This window comes from Pteronotus mesoamericanus, unplaced genomic scaffold (genome assembly GCF_021234165.1).
Source record: "Pteronotus mesoamericanus isolate MK-2021 breed Mesoamerican mustached bat unplaced genomic scaffold, CSHL_Meso_final contig_482, whole genome shotgun sequence".
Lineage (NCBI taxonomy): Eukaryota > Metazoa > Chordata > Mammalia > Chiroptera > Mormoopidae > Pteronotus > Pteronotus mesoamericanus.
The window spans coordinates 272,922-297,815 of NW_026555181.1; the positions used below are offsets into that span (position 1 = coordinate 272,922).

Below are 24,894 nucleotides of genomic sequence, written 5' to 3' on the forward strand. Positions count from 1 at the left end.
AGTGCTGGCCACTACACCCCTGCCCCTGTGACCTGGTGACCCTCAGATGTTCCTTCCCCAGGAGGCTGCGCAGTCTCCCCGGGGTCTGGGGGGCGCCAACTGACCCCCATCAGCCAGGCGGGGGCCTGAGGGGCGTGGCCACAGCGGGGGTGGGGCTGATGAGAGGCAAAGGAAGGGAAGGAAAGAGACCGCGAGAGACGAGGTTAGAGAGCGGCAGGGTGCTGTCTGTGGAGCGGAGCCCCACCCGGCTATTTTTAGCCCCCGAGGACCCTGCTCGAGCCTCAGAGGGGACCTAGCCCCTCCTGCTTCCCGGCAGCCCACGCACCGGGCGTCCTGTGCCTCTGGAGACGTGGCAGCCCCCAGATCCTCTGTGGGCCCGCGCCCACCGTGACTCAGTTTCCCCAGGAGCCCCGGGAGGCCAGGTCGCCCAGCTCCATCCATCCCACCCCCACCCCGGGCCGGACTAGCTCCTGCCCGTCTGTCCTCCAGGCTCCGGTTCCCGGACAGCGGACAGCACAGCGACCCCAGCGGCCCCATCCATTCATCATCACCAGGTGAGGACACAGCGGTCTCGTTTGCGGGGCGGGGCGGGAGGGGGGTCGTGAGAGTGGACAGGTGTTGCTGGAGTGTTTCCTGCGGTGACCTGCCTGGCTGTGGGTGTGTCGCCCTGAGCACTGTCAGTAGAGCAGCCAGGTTCTGGGCGTCCTGGGGAGCTGACCAGACTGCATCTGCTTCTGTGGAGAGTGGCTGTGCACTTCTGCTGCCTGCCCTGGTCGGCGCGTAGCCATGTGCAGTCGAAAATGTGCTTGTGTGTGGGTTTCCCTAAGTCTATGTGGGGACATTTAGGGTCCTACGGTGCCACAGGGAAGGTGTGGCTGGGAGTGAGTGTGTGTGCGCATGCAACGATGGGTTCATATGGTCCCGCAGCTCTTGGTCCGTCACTCCCCGCTGGCCATGCGGCCTGGGTGCCCTCCCCTCATCTCAGAACCCGCCCTTCTCTTTGGCCCTCCTGGCAGCTCTGAGCGCTTCTCAGACACCTGTTGAACAAATGTGAAACTGAGGTTCCGAGGAGCCGCACGAGTCTGGGCCAAAGTTGAGCAACTATCTAGTTCGGCTGACAGCACCCTTTTGGGTGGGGTCCTGGTTAGTGTTGCAAACAGGAAAAGTTCCCGGAAACTGAGCCTTGTGGTGAGGGGATTGGGGGTGGGCCTGGAGACTGCCAGTGGCTCTGTTTTCGTGTGTGTGTGTGTGTGTGTCTGTCTGTCTGTCTATATGGGTGTCTGTGGCCACCCAGAGGTGTGGATGGGGGGTCCACAGGCAGCTGGGCGTGCTTCCGGCCTGCGCTGGAACTGACTGATGCACGGACTGGCCTGGACCCTGCACTTTCATGCCAAAGGGTGTCGTCGTTGGTCTCCTGGAGTATGTGACTCTCTAGCAGTTAGAAGACAGGAAATGTGGGACACAGGCCAGGGGCAGTGCAGGCCAAGGTCACGCACAGTGTCACGGCCCCTGCCAGACCGCCGTGCACCTGGCCAGGAGATGCACTAGCGGACACAGCCAGGAGCCGGACGGGCACAGCAGGTAGGGGCACAGCTGGGCGAAGGCTCCTTGGCCGGAGCAAGGAGGCCTGGGGGAACCATCCAGAATGCCAGCGGGCAAGTTGGTGTCCTTGTTATTCCCATTTCATAGAGGGGGGAACACTGAAGCTCAGCAATGTTGAGCACCACCCCCCACCCCCAGCCACTCAGCAGTGGCAGATCAGGGAATTCCAGCTGAGCTTATCTGAGATCAACATTATCCCTTGGGAAGGTTGGCTGGGCCCAGGGGACAGGCAGACTGGGCAGGCCAGGAGTGGGGTGCTGAGTGGAAGAGGGGCTTGTTGAGAGATGGATGGTTTATGGACAGGGGAGGAGGAGAGTGAGGAGACAATAACAAATGATCAGGCAGAGGCAGGGCCTCATACTTGGAACCAAAGAATCACATTCCACTGCGCAGTGGAGGAGCCCTGTCCATTGTCCAGCCTCCAGGAAGAGCCAGTTGCTGAGACAGATTCCTGGAACCCAGGACCCGGCCAAACTCTCGTCAAAGTTCTGGAACTTCAGCCCCTTGGAATTCTAGACTCCGGCGGCCTGCCAGTTTTCCGAGCTGGGAGCCCATTCAAATTCCAGAACCCTGGACCTTCAAAGCCTAAACCTCCCCACTCCCAGACCATGGAATCCTGGGTTTGTCCAGCAGATCTGGGGTGGGAATCTGGAACCCATGCCTCCCATGAGGCACAGAGAGGGAGACAAATTCCCCCAAAGGCCACACCATGCTGCTCCTTGGGCCTGTGGCCGGGATGAGAACAGTCCCCTGTAGGTTAGGGGCCCTGCCCGCTCTCCTGGCCAATGTGGGAGGGGACGGGAGGCTTTGCCAGGTGCCTCTACTGGCCGGCTTGCCTGGGGAACCTGAGATAGCCCCTATCACCTAAACCCCTGGGAGGGGGGACTGGAAACCGCAGGCTGTGGCCAGAGGGAGTTGTGCCAGTTTCCAGCCTCCCCCAGGCCACAGGCTCTGGGTCACAGGTTTGTTCCCAGACATGGGAGGCATGAGGATATCTCAGGGGGATGTGTCCTGGGTGAGTGAGTGGTGCAGAGCTCTCACAGGAAGGTGGGGCCAAAGGCGCCGTGAGACCCAAGAGGGGCTGGCTGTCATTCCAAGCAGATGCCAGGGCAGTGGCTGCAGGTGCAGCCCAAGTCCCCAGAAATGTTCAGAAATGGCACATACCAGCTCTCTAGGGAGGTAGTGCCCTGTTCCAAGAGGAATTCAAGTGCAGGTCAAATCGGAGATGGCAAAGAGCACACCCCTGGCCTGGAGTGGAGGGCAGAGGTCACCGGTCGCCATGGAAAGCACTCCCTCTGCCCACCCCACATCCCCAGGCCATAGTTTTCCCACATGAGGTCCCGCCACCACAAAGCGGTGGTGGCCTTGGCGCTCAGCCTGGGATGGCAGTTCAGGGCAGCCATCAGGAGCTGGATAATTTATGAGACTAGATAAGGAGCCGTGGAGCTGAGGGGCTGGGCCAAGGAGCCAATTATGACGATGGGGGAGTAAGGGCTGGCGGCCGCCTGCTGGGCACGTTTGCAGGAATTGAGCACCCGCCATGTGCTAAGCCCTGTACCCAGAAGAACTCACTTCCACCATGAGGGAAGGGAAACTGAAGCTCAGAATGGAGATCTGAGGAGCCCAAGGTTAGTGAGAAGGTATGTGGCAAAGCCAGGATTTGAATCCCATCTGATCAGCTTTTTTTGAAAATCTTATCCTTCCTTAGAGAAAATTCCAGCGATTGTGAACTCCCACACACACCTGGCATTAGCCTCCATCCCATGGGCAGAATTTTGAATCACTAACGCACATTATATGTAATGAGGCCTGAGTGTAAATTTGAGGTCAGCTTGGGCTGGGCTGTGTGACCTTGAGCAAGCTGGTTAACCTCTCTGTGCCTCAGTTTACCCACTCTGCAAAAAGGAGACCATTATAGGACCTTTATGAGCTTTAACTGCCTGGCTCCTCTGTCCCTGTTCCTCCCACGGTCCCGCCTCCCCACCGTTGCCCACTCTGATCCCTCCACTGGGTGCACCCTCAAGGCCAACACAAGGGTGACTTGTGGTATGTGCCTAGGGCAGAGGCTGTGGGCATGGGTGGCTTTCAGCCTTCCCTGGTATGTCCTTTTTGGGAACTGGGAGCTGTTTTTTGAATGTTCTCATTTTATTGCTACTTGATGTCCCCACATCTGGCTGATCTGTCCACACTTGCATTAGCCAAGCCCAGATGTCTCTCTGGCTTTCTCCTGCAGCCTCACACCGGGCAACGGGTCCCTCCCGTTGCCTTATATAGCCCATCCCTGGGGGACCCGTCACTCCAAATGAGCTGTTTTTCGTTCCTAGAATGGAACTGGATTTCTAGATTGATTTCTTATTGTGTAAGCAATGCCATGACTCCTGGCTGGGTTGCTCAATTGGTTGGAGTGTCCTCCCATACACCAAAAGGTTGAAGGTTCGATTCCCGGTCAGGGCACACACCTAGCTTTCAGTTTCGATGCCCAGTTGGGGCACATATGGGAGGCAACCAATCGATGTTTTTTATCTCACACCAAGGTTTCTCTCTCTCTCTCTTCCTTTTTTTCTATAATCAATAAAACATATCCTTGGGTGAGGATTTAAAAAAAAAAAGCAATCCATGCAGTAGGGAAAATAGAATCCACATGATTTCAAAAAATTAAGAAATAATTAAAAACAGGAATTGATACGATTTCAACATGCGTGAGGAAAGATCACCCTAAATATCAGTGGGGTGGGGCCTCACCCTCACGCACCCACAAGCAAGTGTGACCCACGTGGCTGACCTCAGGACCAGTACAAAGGCCAGTGACCTCTGGCTGACAACCACCCCCTCTCACACAGGATGTGCCCTGTCTTACTCTAGCTGAAGTCTGTCCTGGATGCTGAAGTCCACCAAGGGCTTGGATGGGAGACCAGCAAGGGAACAGAAACTCAGAGAGAAGAAATCACTTGCTTGGGGTCACATAGCAGGTGCCAGGGCTGGTGTTCAAACCTGGAGCTTCTTGACCATTCTCTTCAGCAGATACTAACTGGTGTCCTCTCAGGGTACCAGAGGAAACAACACTGGTTCTAACCTAGAAGGTTATTGATCCTGGGGCAGGACAGAGCTGGAGGTAGTACTATAATAATAGTAAAACTTATGAGTGCAGAGTAAGGTAAATCAGAAAAGGCTTCCTTAAAAGGGGGTTATTTGAGTTGGGTCTTTGAAGATGGTATAGATCACCAGGGCCACTCAGATTGAAATGCAGAATGAGGCTCTGGCGGGGTAGCTCAGTTGGTCAGAGCATCATCCCAATACCCCAAGGTTGTGAGTTCAATTCCCCGGTCAGGACACATACAAGAAACAACCAATGAATGCATAAGTAAGTAGAACAACAAATCGATGTTTCTCTCTTTCTCTCTCCCTCTCCCCTTCCCCTACTTCTCTCTCTCTAAAAAAGTCAATTTTCAAAATTCAGAATTAATCACCAGCAAATCATCTCTGCCCCTACCAGGTGCGCCAGAGCCAGAGCCAGCCTGCCCCACCTACAGCTTCAGCTCAATGGGGTGGTGACCCTCCCCACTCTGCTCCAGTGCCATGTGGCCCAATGGCAGTTCCCTGGGGCCCTGTTTCCGGCCAACAAACATCACACTGGAGGAGCGGCGCATGATCGCCTCTCCATGGTTTGCTGCTTCCTTCTGCCTGGTGGGCCTGGCCTCCAACCTGCTGGCCCTGAGTGTGCTGGGAGGCACGCGGCAGAGCAACTCCCAAGTGCGATCCTCCTTCCTCACCTTCCTCTGTGGCCTTGTCATCACCGATTTCATGGGGCTGCTCATCACCGGTGCCATCGTTGTGTCCCAGCATGCCATCCTCTTTGACTGGCACTCCGTGGACCCCAGCTGCTGCCTCTGCCGCTTCATGGGTGTGGTCATGGTCTTTTTCGGCCTGAGCCCGCTGCTGCTGGGGGCCGCCATGGCCTCGGAGCGCTACCTGGGAATCACTCGACCCTTCTCACGCCCTGCAGCCACCTCGCAGCGCCGCGCATGGACCACCGTGGGGGTGGTGTGGGCCGCTGCTCTGGCGCTCGGCCTGCTGCCTCTGTTGGGCGTGGGCCGTTACACTGTGCAGTACCCGGGCTCTTGGTGCTTCCTCACGTTGGGTCCCGAGCCTGGAGACGTGGCGTTTGGCCTGCTGTTTGCGTTCCTCGGCTGCTTCTCAGTGGGGCTGTCTCTCCTGCTCAATACCATCAGTGTGGCCACTCTGTGCCACGTTTACCACGGGCAGGAGGCCGCCCAGCAGCGTCCACGGGACTGCGAGGTTGAGATGATGGCTCAGCTCACCGGCATCATGGTGGTGGCCACTGTCTGCTGGATGCCACTGCTGGTGAGTGGCCAGTGCAGGGTCTGCCCTGGGTCCCCGCCATCCGTGGCGACTGGGCCTCTGCTCGTCCAAAATGAATTTCAATCCTCATGTTGTTGTCCGCCTGAGAAACTGTGGGCACATATCCCGGGGCCCTCCCTGGGATGACCTTCCTGGAGGAGCTCATGAGCGAGACACAGACAACTCCCAGGCTGGGGCAAGGCTGGGTATCTTGTCCGTGGCAGTGTCCCCAGCCTTGTCCAGCACACAGTAGTGCTTAGGAAACCATTTGAATAGAATTTTAACATAATAATTTATTTTAATATAATAAAATTTTAAGATAATGCATTTATTACAATGTGACTTATAATTGTATTTGACATAATTTTCTATTACAATTATTATATGTACATTATAATTAATTATGTGTAGCATAATTAATAATTATATCAAGTATCATATAATATATAATAACATATTTATATTATATCATTGTTAAGTACTATATAATATATAACTATATTATTAATTCATACTTAATAGTTATATCAATTATACAATGCTTAGCTACATAATTATATTACATGTCATATAATTACACATACATTTTTAACTATATAATATACAACTATAACAATATATTATTAGAGAATTATATTGTATTATATAATAGTTTATAAAAACTTAAATGATATATTATGTAATATTAAATGCAAAGTTCAATATTTAATAAAATATATTAAAATAATTTAATATAAAATTAATATAAAATTAATTGTCATAAAAATTTTATAAAATATAAATTTTAATATTATGTAAAATCCCTTAAAGTAAAACATGTAATATAAAATTACATCATTTCATATACAATTTAAGACTATAATTTTATGATATTATATTATGAAATGTTTAAAAAGTAGGAAATGTTTACTAGAACAACAACGCTGGCTGTACTGGAAACTCCAGCTGTCGGCCCCTGCAAGTCTTCCTTCCCACCACACGTAATTCTGCCCAGGGGAGGAGCTAGAAAAGCGCTATTTTTGTGGCTACGCCAACCGAAGCTCAGAGAGGTCGGGCTGCTCTCCCAAGGGCACAGAGCAAAGCAGTGACAGAATCCGTCCTCGCTCTCGGGGCCACGGGTGCTGGGGGTGCGGGGCGGGGGCTGGCCTGGCTCCTGGTAACCGCTCTGGCCCTCGGCAGGTCTTCATCGCCCAGACAGTGCTGCGGAGCCCGCCGGTCATGAATGCGGCTGGGAAGCTGTCCGAAACCACGGAGAAACAGCTGCTCATTTACCTGCGTGTGGCCACCTGGAACCAGATCCTGGACCCCTGGGTGTACATCCTGTTCCGCCGGGCCGTGATCCGGCGCCTCCAGCCTGGCCTCAGTGCCCGGCCCCGGTCATTCTCCCTGCAGCCCCAGCTCACCCGGAGGGCCACCGTGCCATAGGGCCGGGGCGGGGCGGGGGGCGGGGGCAGACCTCATGATGGCTCCGGAAGCGCACGGGACAGAACACCCTGCCAGCGTGTCCCCCATTCGGCCTCCGTCCTCCCTGACCATCACATCTGCCCGTCCTGAAGTCCAGGACCTGGGAGTGTGGGATGAACGGAGTTTGAGCGGCAAGATTGTGAGCTGTGTCCCATCAGCCCTGGGGACCCGCCAACACTTCCCCATCCCCTCTTCCAAGGCCCTTCCCTTCTCTCAGCCCCCTCCCAGCCCCAGGAAGTGTGAGTAGGGGTGTAGGGAGGGTGTCCGGAGGCAATTAGACTCGTAAGCCATCCCTTCCAGAAGTCCTCAGGAAACGGGATTCTGACCACTAAATATGACCTATTCTCTGAGGAACACCCCTTTGACACCCCGACCCGACCCGACCCGAGAAGGCTCTAAAAAAGATTGAATGTAAATAGGCAGGACACCCCCTCTTTTGCCAAAATATATCTTAGCCTGGCTTTATTTTCGTTGGGGTCTGTAAGTCAGTCAGCATTTGTTGAAGACTGGTGCATCATACTGCTATCCAACCATGTAGCAGCTGAGAACAGGATGTGAGAAGGGCAGAGGGGATGAGGCTGTGTTCTGTTTCCTATCCCCACTTCCTTTATTGAGTCAAATCTCCTGGAATCCTCCCTACAGGCCCTAGAGAGGGTCCTGGTATTAAACCCATTTTGCAGATGAAGACAAGAAAGGGAGAGAGATACACACAAGACCAGGGAATGATGCCTGCTTCCTCCACTCTAGATGGAGTCATTCCCTCATAAGCTTATCGTTTAGCCATTCATCCACTTAACACTCAGACTCCCAGCGCCTTGAACAAACAGCACCTGGCCCATAGTAGGTGCTCAACAAAGATTGATTGAATGGACGAATGAACGAGCTTTTGAGGAGCACCGTTTATGTGCAAGCACATGAATACATGCACAGTGAGTACTTGTAAAGCACCTGGCACACAGTAGGTACTTTAGAAGCAGCCAGTGTTGTCATAGCCTCCTAGACCCTCATGCCTGCCACTTTCTCTGCTGTCCCCCAAACTCCCTCAGAAACCACCCACCTGGCCCTGACTGGTGTGGCTCAGTTGTTTGGAGTCGTCCCATGAAGCAAAAGGTTGCCAGTTTGATTCCCAGTCAGGGCACATGCCTGGCTTGCAGGTTCGTTCCCACTCAGGGCGTATACAAAGGGCAACCCATTGATGTTTCTCTCGCACATCGATGCTTCCCTCCCTCCTTCTCCCTACCTTCTCCTCTCTCTAAAAATAAATAACATCTTTTTAAAAAAGGATTACAATTTTTAAAAAACGGCACTCCTGGCTGCAGGGGTGGGACGTGCCTTTATTTCCCATGAGCCCTCGAGGTACATGAAGAGCAAACCATTCCCTGCCCCCTCCCGTTCCCCTCCACAGACTTGGGGATCTGCTTACACCTCCCAGAGCCAAGCCCAATGAAACTGAAGCCCGTTTCCATTCTCCCTCCCTCCACCTGTGGGGGAATGAGGTCACCTGCCGCTTCTGGGGGCCCTGAGCTGGGAGAGGAAAGAGAGGGATGGGATCCACCAGGGCCAAAACTATGTGACCCCCAAGCTACAGCTCCCTGTGGTGGGGCAGGGTCTCTGACCCCTGCAGAGCAGCTCCTGACTCCCTAAGCAGGGGAGAGGGAGCATGCTCCTGAGCTGAGGGTTCAGGGGACTGGGACTGCAGAGGGGCCACCCTGGAGGCAGAACTAGGGATGACAGATATGGTAGGTGGAGTGAACTTAGGAGGTCCTGTCTGGGGCTTGGGGAAAAGGACTGGTTTCTTGGGAGCCAAGGGGGCCCGTGGCTGTGGGGCCAGGTGGGAAGTCGGTGGGCTCCTGCCCAGGCCAGTGTTGGCCTGGGTTCCATGTACCAGATCATGCGGCTGGGGCTGAGGCAGAGAGACTTTGCTAAGGGCTGGAGAAGGGGCTCTGGGCGGTGGGCCTGGGGGCTGAGGTCGAGCTGGGGGAACGGGATCAGGCTGGGTTCTAGGGACAAGGCCAGGAGTCTGTGGGCAAAACCCATTTCTAGAGCTAAGCTGGATTGTTAAACTGGTCTGGGTTCTGGAGCTGGATTGGGTTTCAGAAACAGGCTGAGATCGGGAACTATGGTGGATTCTTGAGCGGGGCTCAGTATTTAAACTGGTCTGGATTTCAGAGCTGGGCTGGGCCTCAGAGCTGAACTGAACCCTAGAACTGGTCTGGGTTCTGGGACTGAGCTGGGCTCCAGGGCTGGGCTGAATTCTTGCACTGTCCTGGGTTCCAGAGCTGGGCTGGGTCTCTGAGCTGGGCTGGGTCTCTGAGCTGAGCTGGGTCTCAGATCTGAGTTGTATCCCAAAACTGGTCTGGACTCTGGAACCGGTTTGTGTCCCAGAAACAGGCTGGGTTCTGAAACCGAGGGGGGCTCCAAAGCTGGGCTGTACTCTTGAACTGGTTGGCATGTCAGAGTGGGGCTGCATCTCAGAGCTAAACTGAGTCCGAGAGCTGGGCTGGGCTCTGGAGCTGAGCTGAGTCTCAGAGCTAAGCTGGGTGTCAGCGCTGGGCTGGGCTCTGGAGTGAAGGTGGACTCCCGAGCTGGGCTGATCTCTTGCACTGGTCTGGGCCCCAGAGCTGGGCTGGGTCTCAGAGCCAAGCCGGCTTCCAGAGCTTGTCTGGGCTCTGATGCTGGGTTGAGTTCCAGAAACAGGCTGGGTTCTAGAACTAAGGTGGGTTCCAGAGCTGGGCTGTATTCTTGAACTGGTCTGGGTTTCAGAGTTGAGTTGAGTCTCAGAGCTGAACTGGACTCTAGAGATGAGCTCAGTTGCAGAGTTGATCCTCTTCACAAAGTCTGGCTCAGTACCAGAGCTGCCTTGGGTTGTGGCCTGGAGCTGGTATCTAGAACTTGGTAGGGATTTCAAGATGAATGGAGTCCGAGGAGTTGATTGAGCTGTGCAGGGCTGGGTCTTGGAGCTTGGCCTGCTCTTAAAGCTAGACAGAGCTGTGGAGCTTAAGTCTGTTGCTGCATTGGTCTGGGTCCCAGGACTAGATTGGTTTCCAGACTTGAGCTGCATTCTGGAACTCAACTGGGTCTCAGCAACTGACTGTGTTTTGGAGCCGGATGAGATCCCGGAGCCAGGCTGCCCTCCAGAACTGAGCTGAGTTCTAGAGCTGGGTTGGGTGCCTGATCCGGACTGAGCTCTGGAAATTGGCCAGTCCTTGAAGTTAATCTGGGTCCCAGAGTTGGACGGCGTCCTAACGCTGGTCTGTGTACTGCAGTGAGAGTGGGGATCAGCATCAAGCTGAGCTGTGGAGACAGGCCTTACCCCTGAGGCAGATGAAGGTCCAGGGCTTGTCTGAATTCTGGAGATGGGTCTGGCTGTAGCACTAGGCCGGGATCTAGAGCTGGACTCAGTTTCTGAACTGGACTCGTCAGTGGAGCTGGACTGTGCCCCAGAATGAGGGTGGGTACTTGAGTGAAACTGAGTTTTAGAGCCAGGCTGGGGCAGGGATCTGGACTGAGCCGCCACATGCATCTGGGCCCCTGAGCTGGTCTGCGTTTGTGAACAGGGTTGGCTTTGGGAGCTGTCTTTGAATCCTGAGCTGGAGAGGCTTCTGTAGCTGGGCTGCTTCTTGAGTCTTACTTGGGTTTCAGAACTAACTGGTGTTCCTGAGCTGGGCTGGGTGCCCGTGTGTGGCTGTGTTGTGGAGCTGTCTTGAGTTCCAGCGTCAGGTTGAATTTTATGGCAGGGTTTGGTCATAGAGCTGGACTGGATCTTAAAACTTGTCTGGGTTCCAGAACTTGCCTTCATGCCAGAGCTTGGCTTGGCCTCAGAGCTGTCCTGGATTCGAGATGAGGGCTGTGTTCTGGAGCTGGGTTGGGTCACAGAACTGGATTGTGTTCTAGAGATGAACTTAGCTTCAGAGCTGGCCTGGGATCTAGAACAGAGCTTGGTCTCAGAGCTGGGCTTGGCCTCAGAACTGAGCTTGATTCTAGAGCTGGGTTTGGTCTCAGAGCTGGGCTGTGTTTTAGAGCAGGACTTGGTCTCAGAGCTGGGCTTGGTCTCAGAGCTGGGCTGTGTTTTCGAGCAGGACTTGGTCTCAGAGCTGGGCTTGGTCTCGGAACTAGTATGGGTTCTAGAGTTGACCCTGGTCTCAGAGCTAGCTTGGGTCCTAGAGGAGGGCTGAGTTCTAGAGCTGGGTTTGGTCTCAGAAGCAGAGGAAGCTCTAGAGGTGAACTTGGCCTCAGAGCTAGCCTGGGTTCTAGAGGAGGGCTGAGTTCTAGAACAGGGCTTGGTCTCAGAACTAGGCTTGGTCTCAGAACTGGTATGGGTTCTAGAACTGGTATCGGTCTCAGAGATGACCTGGGCTCTAGAGGGGCGCTGGGTCTCAGATCTGAGCTGGGCTCTGGAGCAGGGCTGGGCTTCAGAAATCTGCCGGCAGGGCTGGGGCGGGGGGCTGGGCTCCGGGCTGGGGCTGCGCTCAGCCCCAGGGCAGACTAGCCACAGGCCTCCTTGGCCTCGCCGATGGCGGCCCACACCTCCACCACAAACTCGTCCGGGAAGGCGAACTCGCCCAAGACGGAGTCTAAACGGCGTGCAAACTCCTGAACGCTCACTGTCTTCTTGGATGTCTCCACCATGGTGGACGCTGCCGAAGCAGGAAGGGAAATTAGTAAAGGTGCTCTGGGACCACAACTTCCCCTTGGGACCCCCACCTCCTCCCCATGGGCCAGCCTCCCCCCAGGGTCCCCGGCTTACCCTGGCCCCTTACCCAGCTCTGGGTCCCGAATGCCCATGTAACTCTCCAGCAGGTCATCCACCCTCCGAGACGCCTCCTCCTCAAACTCACTGGGCTGGGGGTGTCAGAGGACAAAGCAGAGGGGAAGCTCAGATCTCTATAGCCCGGCTTCCTCTCAGGGCCTCACCCATTAGGTCAAAGCTGGCTGGAACCTCATGTATCAATGCTTCTTCACACCATTATTGCCCTGCCTCACCATGAAGACCCATTTTGCAGGTGGAGAAACAGTCTGGGCAAAAGAGGTCTTACCCAAGGTCACACTGACTCAGCAGTGGAGCTCTAGGTCCGAGAGCCCCTGAAGATCCCCGTCCCTTTCACTCACCACTTCCTCTACTGTGGCGGCACCCCCAGAACGAAGCCGCAGGGTCTCCCTCCCACTGGTTACTTTTGCTTCCACGGGACATTTGCTGCTCCGGCTCCTCTGGCTGATCATATCTGGAGGAGACAGAGTGGTGGAGGGGCATGTGTTCTGGGAAGATCCATTCTTTGTAAACACTGGAAAACCTGAGCTGAGACTTTCTGGAACTTTCTCACCCTTTAAATCCTCCTTATGTCAGTAGCCTTAAAGCAGCACTTTAAAAGCTCCCAGTCATGTGACAAAATAGATCTAAACATCTCATCATCCTTTCTCTATCTTTCTGAATTTCCTCCCATCCCCAGATAGACTATAACAATATAGAAACTACCTACCTGTTCCTGACACAGTGCCAGAAGTTTCCTGTCATGGCACCAGAGGCACTGAGAACCCGCCATCCTGTTCCATCCCCCCACTCTCCACTGTCCCCAGCATCCAGAGAACCCACTTCCACAAGAGCCCCCCGACCCCACCCTCCTGCTCCCGAGGCCACAGGCCGCCCTCACCGAAGGCTCTCTTGGGCTGCACCAGGCGCAAAGTGAAGGGCTGGGCCTTGGGCAGCTCACGGAGCATCTTGGCGACTTCGTAGTGGCGGCAGCCGACGATAGAGTGGTCGTTGATGGCCTCGATGCTGTCGCCCACACACACAGCTTCAATCCTGTTGATGATGCTGCCCTCCTTGATCCTCTGCAGGGACCCAGAGTCACTTGAGGGGCCACCTCCGCAGAGCCCACTTAGACCAGTGACTCACCCCAGGTCATTGAGCACCTGGAAAGTTGCCCCCCGACCCCCCACCGTGGGCACCTTGATAAAGGCGTATCCAGCCCCGTTGTCCGTGATGGTCAGCCCCAGGGCGTCTTCCGTCTTAGTGACCTCCACCTCCTTGGTCTCGCCACGCACATGTGCAAAGATAAAGTCCTCCAACCCTATCTGGCCGCCCAGGAGTTTCTGCATGTCCACTTTGTGGCTGTTTAGGGTGCAGAATAAGATCTGTCCCGCGGGGAGGAGGAAGCCCAGAATTAATGAGAGTGTTCATTCCCCACTGTCTGTGCAGAACACCCCCCCTCCCCGGGAATGGGCTCATGGGCCTGATAAAGAAACCGAGGCATAAAGAGGCATGAAGCTGTCCCAGTCACCTGGTGCCCCAGGAACCCAGCCCACAGGATCTTCAGAATGCGGCAGGGGGAGGGGAGTGAGAAGACAACCCCAGAATGAGGAGCAGAGTGAGAAGGAGGCTGTGGGCAGGAAGAAACCCCCTTTCCCAACCCCAAATTCCAGTTTTAATCCTTTGGTGCCCTGCCTCTCCCTGCCCCCCATCATCTTTTTCAGGCCGTTCTGCATCCGCGGGCGCCCCCTGGGAGTTGCGAGACGCACCGCTCTACAGCCCAGCCCGTAACGCAGGCCACCTCCGACGTATTACCTGGAAAGGATCTGCCAGGGACTCAAGCCCCACAGCCGCGCCCAGGAACCATGCATGCGCTTCCCTGAGGTCTGGCATCCACCTTAGGTGGATGCGGACGATCTAGGGACTCACTAACTCTAAGACCTGCTCATTTTTTGTTCAGGGCGTTCAAAGCGGGAGTCCCCAGGGTATGGGTACCACTGGATCTGAGAGGTGCGTCTTTGAGATATGGAGGTCTGGTCCCTTCCACCTGGGACTGCGGGGAGAGGAGGTTCGGGCTCTGGGGGGCCGGGGTGCTCACCTCGGTGGGCGCGATCCCGAAAGCCTCGGCGATCTTGGCGTAGAGCTCGCGGACGTTTGTGAAGCCCTCGATCTTGCCCGTGGGGCTTCCGTGCGCCAGCTGAGTGCGGAAAACTAGGCGCGGGCGGGAGCGGGGCGCCGCCGGGGGCTCGGAGGGCGAGGGAGAGGGAGGGGGCGCGGGCGGGCGCGGGGCCTCGGCCCCCGGGGTCTCGCGGGCCGCTGCGCTCTCCATGGCCGGAGGAGCTAGGCCACCCGGGCCACCGCCTCTACCACCGCCGGATCCGCTGCTTCCTGCGGCCTTCCCCTCCCCCGGCCCAGGGCGCGACAGCCGAGCTGCCCGGGTAAGGGGATCCAGGAACCCGAGCCGCCTAGGAAGGCGACACCGCGGGGTGCGAAGGGGGGCAGGACGGCCCCAGGCGTCCGGGCTCTGTCAGGGCCAGCCGCGCACTCCCCGGGGACGCTGGGCGGTCTGCGGGGGCCTGAGCTGTAGCGCGGGAAAAACACGGATCACAAATAAGGACTGGGACAGCTGAGCGGGCCTGAGCGCTCACTCGGCAAGATGCTCCTATTTAATCCTTGCAAAGGTCTCAAGAAGTAGGAAGGAGTACGGTTACCCTCATATAACCTGAGCCACATCTTGTCTCATATAACCCCACAGCCCTCCAGGGCTCCCACCTACCTCCGGGTAAAAGCTTGAGTTTTTCCCGCGTCCCACATGGTCCTGCACGACCTGACCCCATCCTTCCCTGCCCTCACCTTCTCCCTCTCTCCCGCTGGCTCACTCTGCTTTCCAGCCACACGCACCCCAGGTGTTCCTCCAGCATGCCCAGCACAGTCCTGCCTCAGGGCCCTTGCATGTGCTGTGCCTGCTGCCTAGAACACCTCTTACAGTTCTCTAAGTGCTTCCTTCCCTCACTTCCTTCAGCTCTGTGCCCAAATGTCACCTTCTCTAACCACCTCTGCCCATCTTTCTTCCCAGCTTTCTTTTTCTCTCAAGTATTGAGCAGCACTTGACAAATGAGATAATTTTACTTATCCATCTTGTGTCCTGTCTCCCCAACTGTAATGTCAGCTCCAGGAGGACTGGGTTCTAGCCTCCTGTTCCCCTGCTGCATTTGGGTGTCCAGTGCCTGGCACACAGAGGGCAGGCACGCAGGCGATATTTGATGAGGGAATAAATGGATCCCCCAAGTTACAGATGAAGAAGGAGGCTCCTGAACCCGGAGGCCTCTGTAAGCGTTCCCTGGGAATACAGTACTAGGCACTGGGAAATTTGGCTCAATAAACAGCAGTGGAATGCTGTACAACAGCACATAAGAGGGGCCTTCTGCTTTGGAAGAATCTCAGAAACCAGATACGGATGGGAAAAGAAGATATAAGAAAATGGATGTAAAGTTTAAAGGCTGCAAAACATGACACACACCACAACATGCATAGACAAGCCTTCAACACATGACAGTCACTGAAGGAAGCCAGGCACAAAAGGCCACAGCATGTGAGTTTATTTACATGAAATGTCCAGAACAAGGAAATCCACAGTGACAGTAAGTGGATTTGCGGAAAAGGGGATTGGGAGTGACTGCTAAGAGGGACAGGGACTTTTTTTTTGGAGTGATGGAATGTTCTGGAATCAGATTGTGCCAATGGTTGCACAACTTTGTGAATACACTAGAAACCACAGAATTGTACACATGAAAAAAGGGGAAAAAACCAAAATGATCAAAATGATACTCTTTTAGGAAGACAGACTCAGGTGCTAAAAGCCGGCACAGGAGCCCTGGCTGGGTGGCTCATTTGGTGGGCCCGTCATTCCCTACAGTCGGGGTGTGTATGGAGGCAACCGATCAATGTTTCTCTCTAAAACACTGATGTGTCTGTCTGTCTGTCTGTCTCCCCCCAACCCCGTCCCTACTTCCTCTCTCTCTCAAATCAATACATATATCCCCAGGTAAGGATTCAAACAACAACAACTTTTAAAAGGACCTGCAAAACTCCAAATTTAGAATGGAGATACCTGTGCCATGGAGGTGGCAGGACTAGGAAGCCCACCTCTTGGGGCGGGGTGATAATATCCAGTTGTGTCCTTCTCCTAGGGCTGCCTTAACGAAGTATCACAAACTGGGCTGCTTAAAACAACAGATGTATTCTCTCACAGTTCGGGAGGCCGGAAGTTCGAAATCAGGTTGTCAGTGAGACCACAGTCCAAGACCCTGGGTGGGATTCTTTCTTTCCTTGCCTCTCCTGGCTTCTAGCGGTGGCCTGCAATCCTTGGCACTCCTTGGCAGCAGTCTAATGTCTGCCTTTGTCATCACATAGCTGTCTCCTTTCTGTGTCTGTGTCCAAATTTTCATCTTATAGAGATACCAAACATATTGGATCAGGCCCACCCTACTCCAACATGACCTCATTTTAACTCACTATATCTGCAATGACTATTTCCAAATAAGGTCACATTCTTAAGTTCTGGGGGTTAGGACTTTGACTTTTGTTTGTTTGTTTTTTTGTTTGTTTTTTAAGAGAGGGGATGGGAGGGAGAAAGAGAGGGAGACGAACATCGGTGCGAGAGAGAAACATTGATCAGCTAGCTGCCTTTCGTATGTGCCCCAACCAGAGACTGAGCCCACAACCTAGGCAACCTGCTCCCTGACCAGGAATCAAACCGGTGACCTTTCTCTTTGTGGGACAACACCCAACCAATTGAGCCATGACAGTCAGGGCAACATGCCTTTTGAGGGGACATAATTCAACCTGTAACATGGGTGTTGGTCAAATTCGTCTCCAAATTTTAGGATATTTTAAATGTTCCATTAAACGCAGAAGTCTCTGAGAGCTTCCTCAACAAGCATAGACTTACCATATGACCCAGAGATTCTACTCCTGGGGATAACCCAAGAGAATTGAACACAGGTGCTCAAACAAAAACCTATACATGCATGTTCACAGTAGCACAATTCAAAACAGCCAAGAGGTGAAAATAGCCCAAATGTCCATCAACGGATACACACAATGTGTCCATCCACACGCTGGAATATCACTCAGCCATGAAAAGGAGTGGAGCTCTGACACTCATTACATGTATGGACCTTAAAAACAAGTGGCTGAGAGGAGCCAGATACAAAAGGCCAGAGTGTGTGACTCTGTTTATATGAAATGTTCAGAACAGGCAAACCCAGAGACAGGAAGCAGATCCCTGGTTGTCAGGGACTGGGGGAGAGCAGGCCTGAGACCTTCAGCAGGGGCATCTTGGGGGGTCCTGGGCACATCTTCTAGCTCAACCCCCTATAAAACATATACACACACAAGCTTGAAACTCAAATTCCACTTTATTTTTTAATTTAAAAAGTCCAGATTAAGCAGTGGCAAAGGGGCCATCTTCATGAGGGTCCCTTAGCTGGATGAGGGCACAGGGGACAGTACAAGCTCCCCCATTCTGGGGTGCAGGAATTTGAGGGCCACAGGCAGAAGTCCCTTGCCCAAACATGAGAGCGTGTCTTGCAAATGCCTGTTTGTGGGGGGCACTTGTGGTCAGCACCTTCGGGTCCCTCCCAGTGTGTCAGGGATGGGTTTTTTCCACCCCGTGTCCTGGGGCAGATCCTGGAGAGCCTCTGCAGCCTGTGTCACTCTCCCTACACCAGTGTGAGAACTGCTGTGGGTCCCCTTGTCCTGGGTCATTGCTGCCCATGTGCGGTGTTCCCACATCCCTGTAGTGTGACATGCCCTGGGAGGCCACGGGGTTCTATGTGCGTTGTGCATGGCAGATGACTTTTCTGGATTTGGAGTACTGGGAAGGTTGAAAGCTAGAGGGATGGTGCAGAATAATTTTATGGGCCTGGAGCTCCCAAGGTGCAGATTTGGGTCTGGCCCCCAAGGGTGGACCCCCACCCCTCCTCCCTGGAGCAGGTGTGGGGGAGGGGCCCCAACCAGAGCTCAGTCTTCTCTGGACCCGCTGCCGGAGTGACCAGCACTCATAGGTGCTCACTGCAACAGAAGAGGAGGGCAGTCATGATGGGGGGGTTCCCTCATCTCAGGCCCCACTACAATCCCAGGGGACATTAGAGGCCACCCCAGCTCCTCCAAACAGATATCAGCTTGGGGAGCCTGGAGTTGACCCCATCTAACCTAGGCAGCCAGAAATCACCCAGAATAAACTGCCAAGAAGCTTTGGAGAAGTTCTAGTACCCCCTGAGTGAATCGAACTGGCCAAGGCAGGCTGGCAGATCCCACCAGCCAGCAGCGTTAATACAGTACCCAGCCTGATCAGCACCCCCTTCCCCCACCCATTGGTCCCACCATTAGCTTCATGCCCCATGCATCATTTAAGTCCCACCTGGTAAATCCCGAATGCATGGGACCCTCAGAGAAAGATCCAGCTGCTGGATCCCACCCTGCAGTGCCCGCAGACCCTGAGAAACCCACTTAAGGATGAAATGCAGGCATTTCCACAGAGGTAGGCCCAACCAGGCCTAGCCTGAGGCAGTCCCCCATACAGGGACGCCCCACCTGGGCTGAGGAGGCGCGCGGGAGTGGGGGGGGGCACCCAGGCACACACCTGGCAACTTGGGCCAGGATCTCCTTGATGCGGATGATGAGTTTCTCGTGCTGGGCGGGGTCGCGCTCAATGGCTCCGTGTAGCCGGGCCATATAGAAGTCCAGCGTGCTGAGTGTGGGCGTCTCCCCCGTGCCTGGGGATGGCAAGGGACCAGTCAGCCTAGCCCAGTGTTGGAGTCAGGGTCGGGGTTCCACAGGAGCAAAGGTCAGAGGATCAGGGTTTGTAAGGGAGAGGATCTGGGGAGGGGGCCCTTGGCGCATGTCAGTGGAGCCGGGTGAGGGATCAGAGCGTCTGGACTTGAGAGTAAAGGTCAGCTGTGGGAGAAGGTGGGGGGCGGGGTCAGAAGATGTTAGTTAGCCCGGACGAGGTCCTGTTGAGGGTATGGGAGTCTAGTAGGGGAGAGGAAATTAAAGGCAGTTCAACACAAAAAGTAAAGGCAGGGACGGTTGGGGTGGTACCAGGCTAGTCAATGGGGGAGGGTCTGGCGCGGGCATGGGTCAGTGAGGACGGGACGTTGCCGCTGACAAGAGCTGGAGCAGGAGTGGAGGGCTGAAAGGGCTTGGGGTGGTTGGGGGAGAGGTCAGCAAGGGCAGGGGTCGGGGCGGAGGCAGGTGCGGCAGGTGCGTGTAATGCTCGGGGTAGGGAAGTGGTCATACAGAGCAGGGCTCGACTTGTGAAAGGAATCGGTGTCAGTGGGGTAAGGGCTCGCGGAGGATGGGCTCACTATGTCCAGGGTCAAGGCAGAGAGGCGGAGATGCCAGGAGCAAGACTCGCCACGACCCAGGGGTGGGGCTCGAGGTAGTAGAGGGTTGGGTTAGCGAGGACCCTACTGTGAGGGCGGGGGCGGGGGCAGGGGCGGGGCTCCCGCACCCGGGACAGGCAGCGAGGCGAAGCTAGCGGTGAGCGCCTGGCGCACCGCCTGGAGCTGCTGCTGCAGCGCCAGCGTCCGCCGCTCCTCCAGTGCCAGCTCCTGCTCCAGGCGCTCACGCGCGCTGCTCATGTTCTGTGTGTGCCTCTGTAGCACTGCGTTCTGCTCCTCGAAGGCCACGTTCATCTTCCGCAGGCGCCGCAACTCCGCCTCCCGGGCTGCAGCGTGGAGCCAGGTCAGAGCCTGGGGCTTCCTCCCCTGCCCTCTGCCCTCTACCCAGAGCTATGCCCTGTGCCAGTCATTGCTCTGTTACCAGCCTCACCCTTTAGCTCCCCAGTCTAAGGGGCAGGGGAGGAATATGGCTCGGCTTTTAGGGGTCACTACAGCCCACTCGCTGCCTCCTGCCTTGGAGCCCTCTTTTGGCTCACCTTCTCTCCCAACACCTGTTTCCCCAAGAACCCCTAGCTGGTGCTTACCTTTGTTTTGGTCCAAGAACTCTTCAGTGAAAATGGGGACATCAAAGGTGGAGAAGCCATCGCAGTCCCCACCCTGGGACAAGACAGGTGGCAATGTTTATTTTGAGGGGGCATCCAATCACCCTCTGGGACGTCCCCCAAGCTTGAGGGGCCTCCTTGAGCCACTTAGGCTGGAGTCTGTTTAACAGCATCCCCACGGTGTGGCTGCCCCTGCCTCTGCTTACACAGGATGGATAAGGGCTGCTCGCATCCCATGAGCATTAGACCTGGCTCACCCAGGGGCCTCACCCAGGGGCCTCAAGGCTTCCAGTCCTTTCTCACCTAGGTGCTCTCTTTAGAGGAGGGGCACTTACCTTGTGTCCATTCAAGAGGGTATTCATGAGCCCGGAGCCCGAGTCCTCTGGTGGGGGAGGGAGGAGGGCAGGGTCAGCCTCCCAGGTTTCCTCTGACTCTGCTTTGCTTTGCATGTGCTGTTCCCCTTGCCTGGAACACCCTCCTTCCCCTCCCCCCATGTGAGCCCCATGGAGGGGAGTGGGTCGGTCTCCAGGGTTACCCTTCTCAGAGCAGGCAATCAGCTGCCTGGGAGCTGGGACCCTTCTCACCTTTCTTGATCTTCTTTTCCTGGATCTTCTCAGTGCACATCTTGTAGGCTTCTGACTGCTGGTACGCCCGCAGCTCCTTCATGTACTGCTGCTTCTCCCGCTCGGCCTCATCCAGGTACCGCTGGCAGGGCAGCATGAGAAGGCTTGGCCCAGCCCTGGGGCAGGGAAGGCCTCCAAGGCCAGGCCCCCGTCTCCATCACTCATCTCACTGCTGCACATTCCCCGAGCTCCTAACTATCCTCCAGGCAAAATCTGGCCCCTCAGCCTACTGCTCAGGGTGCCTTGTAGCTACCCGCGCATCTCCAGCCTTTATAAACCACCCCATGGTGTCTGAGTGACTGCAGGCTCCCACATCCAGGCTGTCCTCCTGCACCTGTTTTTGCCTGTTGAAATCCCACTTATGAGGGTGCAACAGGTGGTGGTTTTTGTCACCTTTCCTTGATGTTTAAGCAATTTTTAAATTACCAGTATTTGAAAATCAATTTTCACATAAAAACCAGCCCCCACCCCTACTTCTTTAGACTTTGGGTGACTACACTGGTCAAGTTTTATATCTAGTTTCGCCTATTGCTACACTCCCCACAGTTCTCCAGGAGGAAGGACGGACTCTCCACACAGATCCCTTCGGGGATGTGGCTGTGGGGGCTATCTGAGTGGATGGGGCGAAGTCAGTGGTCCCAGCCAGCCCCATCCGCCGCCCCCTGCCGTCCACCTGCTTCTCTGTGGGCTGCAGTTTGCTCCACTCGGCACCCAGCATCTTGGTGATCTCAGGAAAGGGCAGGTCTGGGTGGCGCGTGCGGATCTGCTCACGCCTCTCATTCAAGAAGCGCACATAGCCAGTGACAGGTGCTTTAGGACCGTTTGGGAGGATCTTCTTCCGCTTCTTGCCTTTGGGCCAGCCACGCTTCTTCACAGGCTGCAGAACCAGACAGCTCCATTGGGAGGAGCCTGGAGGGTTGGGGCGGGGCCCAGAGGGGCGGGGTCTTGGAAGGTGTGGGCAGGGCTACAGGTCATAGGTGGTGGGGCTAGCCAGGAGTGTAGAACCCAGAAGGCCTGGAGTTGTGGCCAGGTCAGGAGCAAGGGTTGTGAGGGGTGTTAGGGCAACCCTGGACAGAAGTGCAGGGTATCAGAAGTACTGGGAATAGGGGTTCAGAGCTGGCTTCTGTTTTGAGTGTGGCCTCCGTAATATGGGCGTGGTTTGCGCTGGAGGAAGGGCCCACAGGTTCACGAAAAGGTGCTTTCCCCTGGAAGCCGGCTGGCATTCAATGGTGCGTGGGGCCTGGATTTAGAGTGGCAGTGGACCTCATGGGGCGTGGCATCTAATACGGGGCGGGGCCTCAACTTCCGGAGGGAAATCTGGACTGTAGGCGGAGCCACAGCGAATTCAAACCTAGTCTGAGGTGAGAGTTGGAGCCTGGGAGTGAGACCCAGAGCACCCCCCCACCACAATGCGGGGATTCTCACCTCCTCCTCGTGGGACCCCTTCTCTCCGGCTCGCGGGCCCTCCCCGCGCTCTTGCTTGACAGCCACCACGAAGCCCCCATGCTGTCCAGGAGCCTTGCCACCCGCCGGCCTGGAGTCACGGGACGCCAGAGTCACCCTCACCCCTAACCCCGACGGCAGACCAGGGGTCTCTCGGGGTCAGGGTCCGGGGGTCAGAGCAGGAGCACTAAAGGATCCAGTAGGGACCCCTGGGAGACGCAGGACGCCCGGGTCACCCCCACCCCACACCCCCGACGGCAGATATGGCAGCAGCGAGGGGGCCCAGACCCTGCTGCGGGGCGGCCAGTAGGGACCCCTGGGAGGGACTGGGGCCCGGGGGAGAAGGAGTAGCCCGGGAGGCCCCTAGAGGAGGGCCTGCCCGGGTGGCGGGGAGTAAAGACCCTCGGAACCGGAGTCGTGGAGTTCCGACAGAGTGGGCGGGGGCTGAGCTGCAGCCCCGAGTGGGCTGTGGGAGGGGAAGTCGCACTCACGCGACGGCCGCGCCGGGCTGCTTGGGGCCGTGGGACATGGCCGCTCCCGGCCGCACCTGGAACGCAGACATGTGACCGAGTAAGGGGCTCCCGAGCCGCCGACGGCGGGGCCCGGCTGGGGAGACCCGGAATGCCGGGCCCGAAGCGGTTGGGGGGGCCGGATCCCAGGGCTGGGAGGGCCTCCAGGGCGGGCGCCCCAGGGATCCTTTGTTGGGCGATCGGCCCCCCGGAGGCCCTGGTCCTCCCCCCCCGGCCTGAAAGCGGCCCTCTCCCAGTCCCGAGACCCCCGCGCCCCCCGGCCCCTCGCAGGGCCCCGAGTTCCGCGGCTGTTTTCACCTCCAAAGAAACTTTCCCGGACCTCTCTGCTGCTGCGACTCTCCAACCAACCGCCCGGAGCCCGCCCCTGCCGTCTGCCCCGCCCCGCTCCGCCCCCGGCACGCTAATGATGGTCTCCACCAGCGATCGGATTGGGGTGCGTCCTTTCCCTGGGGTGTGACCATGCAGATGAAGGTCGGCGCGCCGGCCTACGATTGGCTGAGGCGGCTCCTTAGACCCGTGGGAGGTGGACAGGGAAGGCTGCGGGTAGTGCGTCAAGTTCGGCTGCGCTCGGCCGCTCTCGGGACTAATCAGGGCGCTTTGAGGCCTCGCCGGGCGGAGCCTCTTAAAGGGCCAGTAGGCCAGATGCGGACTCCTCCTCCGCTGAGGAAAGGGCTCCCGGCTCCTGCCCTGACAGCCTTCGGCCCCGCCCCAGTTGTCAAGGGAACGGGCACAGGTTGCTAAGGAACAGGTTAAGGACCTTCGGGGCAGCCGGGTGCCTCAGGGCAATGTGGAACACATTCTTAGCACCCTGAAAACCTGGAGGGGAAATTTCTCTTTTATTGACTGGACTTAGGGCCCCAGACACGCATCTATCCCTGGACCTGCTCTGAGCCTGGGCTGGTGCTGCTCTCACTCCTGAGCTATAGGGACAGAGTCGATGTCCAGGACCAAGAGGCCGGGATGCTGTGAAGCTGAGACCAAGAGACTGATCAGGCTGGAGCTGGGATCAGGAGCTGGGCTGGAAGCATTTAGGGAAAAGGTGGTGGGACAGGAAGGCTGCTAGGACCTCTTGAAGCTGGAGGGGCAGGGGGGTTCTGCCCTTGGATCTTAGGGAGCCCCAGGCAGTAGCCTGTTCATCTCATGGCCTGGGCTGGGGCTGCTGCTGCTTTCAGAATGTCAGTAACGATCACTGGGTGCTCACAGCAGGCCGATTAGGTCCTAAACATTCTGCCAGACATCATTGGCTCTCATCTCGCCCCACCCTGCCCCTCCTTACTCCATACGGGCTTCCTCCGTGTTCCTCAAATACGTCCATCCATTTCATTCATTCCCACCTCTGGGTCTTTGCACTCGCTGATCTCTCCACCTGGCATGGCCTACCCCCAGATGATCTGCCTGACTCACTTCTTGACCTCCTTCAGGTGTTTGCTCAAATGTCATCTTCTGAGTGAGGCTCTCCCAGGCTTGTATCCCACCCCATACACTCCATCTTATTTTTCTCCATATATCTATTCCCTCCTTATGACCTACGTGTTTGTTGATTGCTGTATTCCCAGCACATAGAACAGTGCCCATAGGAGCTGCTTGATGCATTTTCATTGACTAAATTGATGAATGAATCCTGTATATATCCAAATAAGCAGGTACAGCTGGTTTGTAAAACAGTTTGGCAACTCCTCAAAAGGTTAAATAAACATGGAGTTACCATGCAATCCAGCAATTCCACTTCTAGGTATCCACCCAAGAGAATTGAAAACACTTGTCCACACAAAACCTCTGCAACAGTGTTCACAGCAGCAGAATTCACAATACCCCCAAAATAAAAACAACCCAAAAGCCCATGAATTGATTACTAGACAGCCAAAATATGGTCCAATAGAATATTATGTGGAACAATAAAATATCATTGGCCATAAAACGGAAGAAATTGTTGATTCATGCTGCAACAATGGTGAATTTTGAAATATGATGCTCAGTAAAAGATGCCAGTCACAAAAGACCACATAGTGTAAGATAGCATTTGTGTGAAATATCCAGAACAGATAAACCCATAGAGACAGAAAGTGGATTCGTGGTTGCCTGAGAATAAAGAATGAATGGGTGATTTGTTCCTGGGTT

General features: G+C 55.6%; 3 protein-coding genes across 3 annotated transcripts; 1 reads left to right on the top strand and 2 right to left on the bottom strand.

The window, feature by feature from the left end:
• The first annotated feature begins 424 nt into the window (after positions 1–424).
• Positions 425–7,386, top strand: TBXA2R (thromboxane A2 receptor). The gene is made up of 3 exons (XM_054578091.1): positions 425–554; positions 5,096–5,964; positions 7,141–7,386. Exons 2-3 carry the CDS (start codon positions 5,179–5,181, stop codon positions 7,384–7,386), a joined length of 1,032 nt encoding a protein of 343 aa, XP_054434066.1. The 5' UTR covers positions 425–554; positions 5,096–5,178.
• A 4,466-nt stretch (positions 7,387–11,852) lies between these two features.
• GIPC3 (GIPC PDZ domain containing family member 3) lies at positions 11,853–14,501 on the bottom strand. The gene is made up of 6 exons (XM_054578041.1): positions 14,271–14,501; positions 13,372–13,557; positions 13,074–13,254; positions 12,535–12,647; positions 12,186–12,267; positions 11,853–12,062 (listed from the first exon to the last, which is right to left on the bottom strand). The coding sequence occupies exons 1-6, from the start codon at positions 14,499–14,501 to the stop codon at positions 11,911–11,913; spliced, it is 945 nt and encodes a 314-aa protein (XP_054434016.1). The 3' UTR covers positions 11,853–11,910.
• Positions 14,502–17,573: 3,072 nt separating this feature from the next.
• HMG20B (high mobility group 20B) lies at positions 17,574–23,148 on the bottom strand. The gene is made up of 10 exons (XM_054578042.1): positions 23,074–23,148; positions 22,738–22,793; positions 22,229–22,337; positions 21,477–21,680; positions 20,765–20,885; positions 20,516–20,562; positions 20,163–20,235; positions 19,689–19,904; positions 18,819–18,951; positions 17,574–18,247 (listed from the first exon to the last, which is right to left on the bottom strand). Exons 2-10 carry the CDS (start codon positions 22,773–22,775, stop codon positions 18,235–18,237), a joined length of 954 nt encoding a protein of 317 aa, XP_054434017.1. The 5' UTR covers positions 22,776–22,793; positions 23,074–23,148; the 3' UTR covers positions 17,574–18,234.
• Between the last annotated feature and the right edge of the window lie 1,746 nt (positions 23,149–24,894).

Coding starts and splice junctions, on each gene's coding strand:
- TBXA2R (XM_054578091.1), top strand. CDS start 5,179: ATGTGGCCCAATGGCAGTTCCCTGGGGCCCTGTTTCCGGCCAACAAAC. Junction 5,965..7,140: donor TCTGCTGGATGCCACTGCTG/GTGAGTGGCCAG, acceptor GGCCCTCGGCAG/GTCTTCATCGCCCAGACAGT.
- HMG20B (XM_054578042.1), bottom strand. CDS start 22,775: ATGTCCCACGGCCCCAAGCAGCCCGGCGCGGCCGTCGC. Junction 21,681..22,228: donor AGGGGTCCCACGAGGAGGAG/GTGAGAATCCCC, acceptor CTGGTTCTGCAG/CCTGTGAAGAAGCGTGGCTG. Junction 20,886..21,476: donor TGCAGCCCACAGAGAAGCAG/GTGGACGGCAGG, acceptor CTGCCCTGCCAG/CGGTACCTGGATGAGGCCGA.
- GIPC3 (XM_054578041.1), bottom strand. CDS start 14,501: ATGGAGAGCGCAGCGGCCCGCGAGACCCCGGGGGCCGAGGCCCCGCGC. Junction 13,558..14,270: donor TCGGGATCGCGCCCACCGAG/GTGAGCACCCCG, acceptor CCCGCGGGACAG/ATCTTATTCTGCACCCTAAA. Junction 12,648..13,073: donor GCAGCCCAAGAGAGCCTTCG/GTGAGGGCGGCC, acceptor TGTCTCCTCCAG/ATATGATCAGCCAGAGGAGC.